The sequence below is a fragment of the Zootoca vivipara genome, chromosome 5, assembly GCF_965207765.1.
Source record: "Zootoca vivipara chromosome 5, rZooViv2.hap1.1, whole genome shotgun sequence".
Taxonomy (NCBI): domain Eukaryota; kingdom Metazoa; phylum Chordata; class Lepidosauria; order Squamata; family Lacertidae; genus Zootoca; species Zootoca vivipara.
The window spans coordinates 76,108,003-76,118,693 of NC_142588.1; the positions used below are offsets into that span (position 1 = coordinate 76,108,003).

At 48.6% G+C, this 10,691-nt stretch overlaps 1 protein-coding gene across 1 annotated transcript in view; it reads left to right on the forward strand.

Moving 5' to 3' along the window:
* Nucleotides 1-7,767, forward strand: part of LOC118093931 (vomeronasal type-2 receptor 1-like) — a 32,207-nt gene extending 24,440 nt beyond the window's left edge. The window contains exons 5-6 of the mRNA XM_035133785.3: nt 5,328-5,451; nt 6,194-7,767. Of these exons, the coding sequence (XP_034989676.3) occupies nt 5,328-5,451; nt 6,194-7,185 (1,116 nt within the window). The 3' untranslated portion in view covers nt 7,186-7,767. The remainder of the gene's footprint in view (nt 1-5,327; nt 5,452-6,193) is intronic.
* The last annotated feature ends 2,924 nt before the right edge of the window (nt 7,768-10,691 follow it).

Sequence of the window (10,691 nt, forward strand, 5' to 3'; positions counted from 1 at the left end):
CACACGTTGCTGTGGTTCTTTCCTGTGATCCCCCCCACCCTGTCCCGATCCATGACGTATCCTGCCCCTCCTCCCTCCACCCCGGCTCATCCCTGTGTTTCCGTAGGATACCCTTCCCTCTGTTGTCCCTGGGGAGTGTTGGCCCCTCCCCCCTGTATTTCCATACCTTGGCCCCCACCCTTGAAAAGGAACTGTTAGGTTCTGGGTTCTATTTCCCAGCATGCACTTTTGTCTGAACCCTCTGTTGTTCCTGGGGAGTGTTGGCCCCTACCCCTGGTATCTTCCTACATTGGCCCCCATCCTTGGAGAAGGAGCTGTCAGTTTGTGGGTTCCATTTCCCAGTATTTACTTTTGACTGAGCCCTCTGTTGTCCCCTTCCCCCCTGAATCTCCATGCATTGGTCTCTGCGCATGCATCGTGAACATTTCTATATATTTAGATTAAGGATCGGGGGTGATGATGTGCCCTGGGACCCAGAGAACTACTTAAAGAATCCCAACCCGGGGAGGGGGGACAAATAGCGAAGCCCCACAGCCCTGTAGCAACAGATAGGCCCAGACAGAAGGAGGGGGGTCATATGGGGCACTTGGCGCAGGCCTCCGAATCTAAAGGGGGCCTTGGTCAGCATATTCACAATCATTACAATGAAAAAAGTAACAAAAGGGTTAAAAACAGGGTCACATTATCTACCTGGCCCAGGCCCAGCGCGTTCTAAAATGTCAACAGAAGGCGGGTTTTTTAAAAAAATAAAAAAAAGACACAGAGGCTTACAATCAGTTGTTTCTCCTAAAATAAGACATACCCATAAAATAAGACATATTTATTTTTGTCTTGTGGATTTTTATGGGGTAGTGGTGCTAAATGGTAAAGTAAAAACCCCTTGCAGTGTAGGGGCCTACATAAATCAAAGGCCTTGCTGCGGCCTGTGGCAACCCCCCCCCGGCAGGCCCCGACCTGCACTTGGCAATGTTAGTTTTTTTGGGGGGGGTTGGGGGGTAGTGGGGCAAAATGGTAAAGTAAAAACCCCTTGCAGTGTAGGGGCCTACATAAATCAAAGGCCTTGCTGCGGCCTGTGGCAACCCCCCCCCGGCAGGCCCCGACCCCCACTTGGCAATGTTGGTTTTTTGGTTTTTTTTGGGGGGGGTAGTGGGGCAATATGGTAAAGTAAAAACCCCTTGCAGTGTAGGGGCCTACATAAATCAAAGGCCTTGCTGCGGCCTGTGGCAACCCCCCCCCCCTGGCAGGCCCCGACCTGCACTTGGCAATGTTGGTTTTTTTGGGTTTTTTTGGGGGGGGTAGTGGGGCAAAATGGTAAAGTAAAAACCCCTTGCAGTGTAGGAGCCTACATAAATCGAAGGCCTTGCTGCGACCTGTGGCAACCCCCCCCCCCGGCAGGCCCTGACCTGCACTTGGCAATGTTGGTTTTTGGGTTTTTTTGGGGGGGGTAGTGGGGCAAAATGGTAAAGTAAAAACCCCTTGCAGTGTAGGGGCCTACATAAATCAAAGGCCTTGCTGCGGCCTGTGGCAACCCCCCCCCCGGCAGGCCCCGACCTCCACTTGGCAATGTTGGTTTTTTGGGGTTTTTTTTGGGGGGGGGTAGTGGGGCAATATGGTAAAGTAAAAACCCCTTGCAGTGTAGGGGCCTACATAAATCAAAGGCCTTGCTGCGGCCTGTGGCACCCCCCCCCCCCGGCAGGCCCTGACCTGCACTTGGCAATGTGGGGGGGGTGTTTAGTGATGGTAAGAGGGTGTGATTGTGATTGGGAATGGATCGGAGGATGGTGAGAGGGAATGGTTTTAAGGATGTTGGTGGTAAGGGTCGGTTGTTGTTGGTTATAAGGCAACCAAGATGGCGGAAAGTGTATATGTGCGCATGGGGGGGTATTTTGAGAGGGAATGGAGCAGAGGGAGGTGGTGGAGATTTTTGTAGGAAGGTGGTTAGGAGGGGAGGAAATTTTTTGGAAAGTGTATATGTGGGTTTTGGGGGATTTGAGAGAGGGAAGGGGTCGTAGGACGCTGCTGGAAAGGAGGGAATAGTATATGAGGGCCTGTGCGGGCGTGTGTTTCTGAGTCGGAAAGTCTCGGAGGACGGTGAGAGTGAACGGATTGAAGGAATGTGGTTAGGAGGGTAGGAAGATGGAAGGGAGTGTTTCTGATGGGGTTTGGGCGGGTGATTGTGAGAGGGAAAGGATTGGAGAAGGGTGAAAAGGGACGGAGAGGAGGACGCTGATGGAGAGTATTGTAGGACGTTGGTTAAGAGTGCAGGAAGATGGCAGAAAGCGTCTGAGAGGGTTTGTGGGGGGGTTGTTTTTGTGAGAGGGAAAGGATCGGAGAAGGGTGAGAGGGAATGGATTGGAGGTTGTTGCTTAGGAGGTTATTTAGAGGTTTGAAAGTATTTTAGGGCTTGGAGGTTTGTGAGTGGGAACGGATCAGAGGACGCTGCTGAAGAAATTTGGCAGGTTTTGAAAATGGCGGAAAGCGTCTGTAACGGCCTGAGGAGAGTGTGATTTTGAGAGGGAAAGGTTCGGAAGAGGGTGTTGCAGATTTTCGGAGGATGTAGATTAGGAGGGGTGGAAGATGGACGGAATAGTATTTGAGGGGCTGTGGGGGTGTGTAGGGAAAGGATTGGAGGACGGTGATAGTGAACGATCGGAGGGTTGCAAAATGGCGGAAAGCGTCTCTAACGGCTTGTGGGGTTTATGATTTTGAGAGGGAAAGGTTCGGAGGACGGTGTTACAGAGGTTCGGATGACGTTGTTTAGGAGGGGAGGAAGACGGAGGGAAAATGATCTGAGGGCCTGTGAGAGTGATCGGATCGGAGGATGATGGAGAGCACTGTAGGAGGCTGTTTCGGAGGGCAGCAAGCTGTAGGAAGCAGTTTGTGAGGGCTTGCGGGGAGGTGTATTTGTGAGTGGGAAAGGATCGGAGGATGCTGAGAGGGAAAGGGTCGCAGGACGTGCTGGAGAGGTTTTTTGGACGGTGGTTAGGAAGGGAGCAAGGTTGCTGAAAGAGTATCTGAGTGTCTTGGGAGGATGTGAGTTTGAGTGGGAATGGATCAGAAGTTGGAAGATTGAGGGACTGTGAGAGGGAAAGGTATACTTTTAGGTTGTTAGGAGGTCCAGACGCTGGTGTTGGGTATATCTGAGGAGGTCCTGGATACCTCTGACAGATGGATATCCAGTGGCAGCCTGTCAGGGGCCAAAAACAAAGTCCTAGATAAAATGGCTGGCTTGGTGTGTTTCAGTTGCTTGGTTGATGATGATGTCATTCGGTTTGTGGGTGTGGCTTAGATTTCTCAGGAAGGGAGGGGGTGGAGGAGGGTACTACGCCACTTGAGGGCGCTGTTTGAGTTGGTGGAAAAGCATTTCTGTACCTGCGCAGGTGTGTGATTTGAGGGATTTTTGCTCCCAACAACAATCTAGGAGTGGCCTGGATCGTTGTGTCCAAATTTCAGGACGATCGGTCAAGCGGTTACGGAGAAAAGTGGAACCCCAGATTCCACGATTTTTACATTTTTATATAGATAGATAATAATAATAATACATATTGGTCCCTCAATTGCCACATGAAAGAATTTGGGCTCGTGTTCACATCTTTGTGAACGTAAGTATGCTCACAAACAATTTTGTGAACAGAACAATTTATTAAACTGTTTAACATGTACATATGGACTCTACTTAAGGGCAGGGGGATGTTAACTCTTGCCCTCCCAGACTCCCTCTCCAAGATCTTGTAGTTGAGCCAGCGTCCTTTTAGTTCAGCCACAAGAGACAGGATTTATACAGTGTGTAATTATTTAAGATGCTGCTCTGTTCTGATTCTCTGCTGCAGACTAGCTTAGCTGGGTGCCTTAGATCTGAGACCAATGCACTAGAATATTTTTCTTGGGTTACTGTAAACAAACAAACAAACAAAAATACCTGACATTTTGCCAAATTTAAAAAATCCGCCTGGGCAGAATTTTTTATCCTGAAAATGAGGACATGTCCTGGAAAAAGAGGACGTATGGCAACCCTATTCAACATAAAGCAGATTTCTATATTTCCCAATCCGAACTGTCTTGCAGAACTTTGACTGTTGCATATATTACCACTTATCATACTTAGCTGCTGCTCTAAAGTCTTGCAGAGAGCAGGGGAAGTGGTAGGGGGTGGCCCATGGGCCCGAGCCATGAATCTACTGCACCCTTCCATTATTATTATTATTATTATTATTATTATTATTATTATTATTATTTTCATTTTTGCTCACAAGACAACTGGGCTCGCTGCAAGGTGCAATGCCAATGAGACCCCAAACTTCCCACCATCTTAATTTGTCCAATGGTACCGATATGTATTAATTAGCATGCGCATTTGTCTCATGAACCTGTGTCCCAGGTCTGAAAGGTGCCTAGCAATATCCCTGGCTGAGAATCTCCTTGAGAGCTACCTAACAAGGCTCTCAGCCAGGTACATTGCTAGGCACCTAATGAACTCAGGACACGTGGATGTGATTGCTGCTGAGTAAAAATGGCCTCCCAAGTTCTCCACCTTTTTTTGTATCCTGAGTGATTCTCCAAGGGCAGGAGAAATCCCCCAACAGTTTGTTGAGAGTGAGGCTGCCAGTTAGCAATGGCACCAGCATGACTTCTGACTTCCTCTCATGGGCGTACCCAGTGAGGGGCAGGGGAGCAGCTGCTCCCCCTAGAAGCAACAACAACAACAAAAAATTACTGTATTTTATGGACCATAACCCGCACTTTTTCCGTCCAAAAACTGAAGGGGAAAAGTCGCTGCGGGTTATGGAAATTGGGCTGTTTTCACCCCCTCCGTGGCTGCAGCCAGCGACAGGAATGTGGGGAGGGCAAGAAGCAGCCTGAAATCGGGCTGGTTTTGCCCCCTCCACAGCAGCAGCCAACGACAGGAACGTGGGAGGGGGGAGGAGCAGCTTGAGCGGGGCCGGACGGCGGACGGGAGCCCCATCCTTCCTTCCATCCTTCCTTCTCCCCTTCCTTTCTTCCTTTTTCTCCCTCGCTCCCTCCCTCCCTCGCTACCTCCCTCCTCTCTCCCCCCTCCCTCCCTCCTTCCCTCTCTCTTCCCCTCTCTTGCCCCCCCCCCAGTTTTGATCCTGGGTACGCCCCTGCTTTCTCTCTCCCCCTGCTGTCAAAGATTTCAGCATTAGTAGCAACTATTGTGGGCAGCCTGCCATTTTGTATCTCCACGAAAGGCCTAGCATCATTCCAAGTCACTGAGGAGGGGGAAATATAACAGCCACATAGCCACCTCCTTGTTGCATGGCAAAAACTGATACATGGGAGAAATAAAAGGTATTTTCTGTGCCTTTCAGCGTCCACGCTCCACATGCAATCTGAACTGCCAACCTGGTTATCGGAAGGGGATCCTGCAAGGAAAGCCCTCATGCTGTTATGATTGTATAAGGTGTGCCGAAGGACAGATCAGTAATATAACAGGTATGGATGCCTATCAGCATTTTAGCCAATGGGGGAAAAGAGGACATTTGTCTAGACCAGGGATGGGGAACCTGAGACCTTCTAGATGTCAATAGACCACCACCACCCCTCAGCATTGGTCATGCTGGCTGGGGCTGGTGGAAGCTGGAGTAACAGCTTTGAGGGGGGGGCTTACAGGCTCCCTGTCCTTGGCCTAGACTCTAGAGAGCTGAAAATTAACTCAAGTCCAAGTCTTGCATTGGCTCAAACTGGAATCCTATATTCCACTACAGTTGTAGTTTATCTTTCCTTCCTTCCTTTTTCTTCAGAGGCTTCATTGCAATAGGGAGAAAGAGAGTATGAGCTGAAGATTGAATAGGCAATTGAGAGGACATTTTACCTTTTACATACACTCACCTTTCTGTGTTCTCCATCCAGACAAGGAAAAAAGGCACCAGAATCATACAGTTGGAAGGGACCCTGAGGATCATCTGGTCCAACCCCCTGCAATGCAGGAATATGCAGTTTTCCCATACAGGGATCAAACCTGCAACCTTGGCATTATCAGCACCACACTCTAACCAACTGAGCTATCCAGGCATTAGTAGAGGGCACATTCCACTCAGGCTTAGGGTGTGAAGCAGGGGCAGAGAGGGGGGTGGAGGATTCCAAGAGCCAGAGAGAGAGAGAGAGGTCTGAAGAGGGCTTGAGGCTCCCCTATGGCATTTTTAAACAATTAGTTTCTGATTTCTTTCTTTTCCAGATGCAAGGGAATGCACAGGCTGTGCGGAAGATTACTGGTCCAACGACGAGAGAAATAAATGTGTGCTTAAGGAGGTGGAGTACTTGGCTTACGAAGATGCTTTAGGGATGACATTGATTGCGCTGTCTGTGTTTGGGGCTCTCGTCGTCCTGTCAGTGACTGGCGTATATATCAAGTTTAGGAGCACAGCTCTTGTGAAAGCCAACGACCGGGAGCTGAGCTTCCTCATTCAGTTTTCTCTTGTTGGAACCTTGATGACTTCTATCCTCTTCATTGGTAAGCCAGAAGACTGGTCCTGCATGTCCCGGCAGGTGACCTTAGCCTTGGGTTTTTCCGTCTGCCTGTCTTGTGTCCTGGGAAAGACAGTGACGCTCTGCCTGACACAGCTGGCCATGAACTCAAAGGTTGCTGAGAAAGCGCGGATGTTGGTGAAGCCGATTTTCCAAAAAATCATTGTCCTCATGTCTGTCCTTACCCAAGTGGGCATCGTCTGTGCCTACCTGATACTGAATCCTCCTCGCATGTACAAGAACACTCAGTTCTCCATCACAAGAATCATTTATGAATGCAACGAAGGCTCCATTCTGTACTTGTGTGTCATGTTTGGCTTTGATGTCTTCCTCGCCATCCTGAGCTTCCTCACCGCCTTTGTGGCTCGCAAGCTGCCCAATAACTTTAACGAAGCCAAGTTCGTCACCTTTGGGATGTTGGTCTTCTTCATCGTATGGATATCATTTGTGCCTGCTTATTTAAGCACACGAGGGAAGTTCAAAGTGGCTGTGGAGATCTTCGCCATCCTGGCTTCCAGCTTTGGTTTGCTGGGGTGCATATTTGTGCCGAAATGCTACATTATCTTGCTGAAACCTTTAAGAAACACAGAAGAGATAGTAGGGGGAAGAGCAGCCACCAACGACAAGAGCGCGCCACCAACTTCTGCCTCGTGCACCAGTGAAGTTAACAACACTACTGTCTCTACGGTTCTTGAAGATTAGAACTTTTAAAGCTTTCGCCTGTCACCAGCTCCACTAGTTTATTTTGCACACGTTTTCCCATCTCTATGCTGAGAGAAAGAAGATGCCTTACCAAAGTCCCCATCCCCCCTTCTGCTTGTTGGGGAATAATAGCACAAATAAAGCATAGCTAATTGCTTGCTGAGAAAATAACAGGCGGAGCTTTGTATTTTCACAACGACATATATTAGCTTGGATCCAACCCTCTGCAAGCAGAAAGAAATTTCTGCTCACACAAGGGAAGGGGCCAATAGTCGCCACACCACCAGCGGCTGCAGCCTCCGGCTATGTTGTTCAGGAGGGTCCCTTCTCTCCGGAGAGGCTTTCTGGTGTGCGTGTTTGTGGAGGAGGCAGCAGGAAGGAGAAGACGGGATCCTTGTTCCATGAGTGGAAGTTGACTCATGGTTCCTAGGATTCAACCCCTACGATTCCACCCATAATAGGCCAGCCATTCAAAACCGTGCAACCAGTGACTTTTCCATGTAAAAACCAACCCTCTCAGCATAGTATCAACTAACTGCATGAGAGTGCCTGTGATATTTTCCAATAAATCAAATTATTTACAACTTGCACCATGCTATTTTATGGTTACGGGGAGGCGATCTAATTAGTGTGGAACAAAGCGGCATGATTGCTTCTCACGTCCTAGGAACTATGGCACTTTTAATACAGCCTAAAATTGCATTAGTCTAGAGGTAGCCAACATGGTGTCCTCCAGATGTTATGGACTACAGCTCCCGTCATTCCTGCCCAGAGGCCATGCTGGCTTAGACTGATGGGAGCTGTAGTCCAAAAGTTCTGGAAGGTATCAAGTTGGCCACGCTTGCATTAGCTTTCTGTGTACTATCAGGGAGCTGCTGCTCTTCTTGAAGATGCACAAAGCAAACTATAGGAAAGGACCATAGCTCAGCAGAAGAGCATCTTTCTTGGGTGCAGAAGGTCCTAAATTCAATCGCTGGCATCTCAGGTAGGACTGGGAGAGAGACTTTGGTCTGAAGCCCTGGAGAGCCACTGCCAGTCCTTGTGGACTGTACTGAGCTAGATAGACCAATGGTCTGACTCAGTATATGTTCCTAATTAGTCAGGTAAATTGGTTGCCATGCTCACAAAATGCATGGGTTTCCAGTATGAGCAGGCCAAGAAATGTGTGCTTGTTGCAGCTGGCACACTGCTGACTAAATAAAATGCACTTGTAGAAGAATCCCCCCCCCACTGATTGTGCAAAATGACTTATCATTCAAGATGCATTTTAGAAAATATGGGGATAAATGTACTGATCTAAAAAGAGAGAGGGTTTTGGCAGAGCTTGTGGTGGAGCAGAGCCACAGAGCCACCCTCCTAAGGCCAGTGGCGATGCTGCTTACCTGGGTGCAACTAAGCAGGGATGGCAGTGGGGTCAGGAGCCCATGGCTGCACCACTGGGTGTGCTGCCGCCAACCTGCTGCTCCCATCAATGCAACAGTGTGGCTCCAACCTTGTTACACACCCACCCACCCCCCGCAGCCTCAGCCCTGTCCAGGTAAGCAGGACTGACAGTGCTCTCCGCTGCTAAAGGAGGGGTAGATTTGCTGAGGAATGTTGCTGGGAGATTTCTGCAGAAACAGCCAAAATAGGGTAGTGAGTTGTAATAACAGCACTGCCTTGGCTGGACTGGAGCATTTCATAATCCCTAGCATTGGCTCTCCAGCGGTATGGGGGTAGTATTCCCTGCCTGTTTTCCCAGCTCCATTTATTTCTGTTACTGTTGGTGTTATTACAGGGAACAGAGGCAGTGTTTACTGAGACATCTAACAGCCTGGTATGCTTTGTACCTTATGTGCCTTGCATTGTATACACCTCTGCTCTTCGTTGAGCCAAGTTATTCAGAGGGAGGGGGGGAAACAAATATTGATTTGTTTGTAAAGGTTGTTTTCTGCAATGGTTTCATCAGCAGGAGCAAATTGTCTGGCAGCTGGGACTATGTTCATGTCCATGTGCATTTTGCCTGGGAATTTTGCCTGTTTTCCAGAGCTTGCCAAAAAGCCGTGGCAGCTACCTCCAGAACAGGAATTTCTGCATTGTTTCTGCATGAACCAGTTAAATGATGCAGCCCTTGAGATGGACCTCATTACTGTGCCTTCCATCACCAGCCTTTAAAGCCACGTTTTGTTGGGCTTGTGAAGATGTTCTTCATGCACATGCATTTGACGCATGGTCAGAGGACAGGAATTGTGCATGGTGTCCCCGCCCCATGGCATGATTGGACCATACATATGGGCATATGAGCTGTTTGCGTGTGCATGCCTTGCAGGATCTGTAGGCTACAGGGCTGCAGCTCAGCAGCAGAATACCTGCTCTGCATGCAGAAAGTCCTAGGTTCAATCTCTGGCATCTTCAGGCAGGGCTGTGAAAGGTTCCCTGCCTGAAACCCTGGAGAACCTCTGCCAGTCAGAGAAGACTAGGGCTAGGGAACTTGAAGCCCTCCAGGTGTTGTGGGCATCTATCTGCCCCAGGGGGCATTGGTAATGATCAAGGATGATGAGGGTTGTAGCCCACCAACATCTGGAAGTCAACCAGTCACTATCTGTGACATAGTAAGTGAGCGAGATGAGCCAATGGGAATAAGGTCCCTAAGCATACAGACCCTGTGAGCTGACCACTCTTTGATTGGATATACCTAGACCAGGCATCCCCAAACTGCAGCCCTCCAGATGTTTTGGTCTACAACTCCCATGATCCCTAGCTAACAGGACCAGTGGTAGGGGAAGATGGGAATTGTAGTCCAAAACATCTGGGGGCCGAAGTTTGGGAACGCCTGACCTAGAAACCTAGGAAACTGCAGTCCACATTAGCCATGGACAAACCTCTCAGGTTCACTTTCTCTCAACATCTTGTTTTTTCAGTCTTTTAAGCTCAGTTCTCCACATTTCTGCATCAGTTTGTGCTTTTTGGGGCAGTGGCAGGGAAAGTTCCTCATGAAAATTTTATCTGCATTTTAGTGCCATTTTCTCCTAATTTACAAATCAGTGCAAGCAATTTCCCCTAATATAATGCATTTTTGTACATTATTTTCTGAACATCTGCATTTTTTAAAGGTACACTTTACCTGGGTATATGCATCTTTATATGCATTACTTGGCTGGGGCAAAATTACTTGGCATTGCAAATTTCAGAGGTGTGCAAACTTGGAAGGACGGCTGAGTTTTGATTTGTGCATTGATTCAGAAAGTGGAAATCAGGTAAGCTCACCTTTAAACGCATTTCTCTTTCATCTCTAATGCCATTTGGCCAATTCTGCACCCCCACAGCTAATCTGAACCACAGCTAATCTGCTGCCAGCATTGGAGTAAGATTCAGCAGACAATCAAGCCAGGTTCTCTCCTTTGAAATGTGTGTGGCGGGGGGATAGCATAATATTTTCATTCAAGCAACGAAGGGTCTGCTCTGGTCCTACACAGCAAACGAAGAGCACCTACAGAGGTAAAATGTGTCTTGTTGGTTTGTGTGCA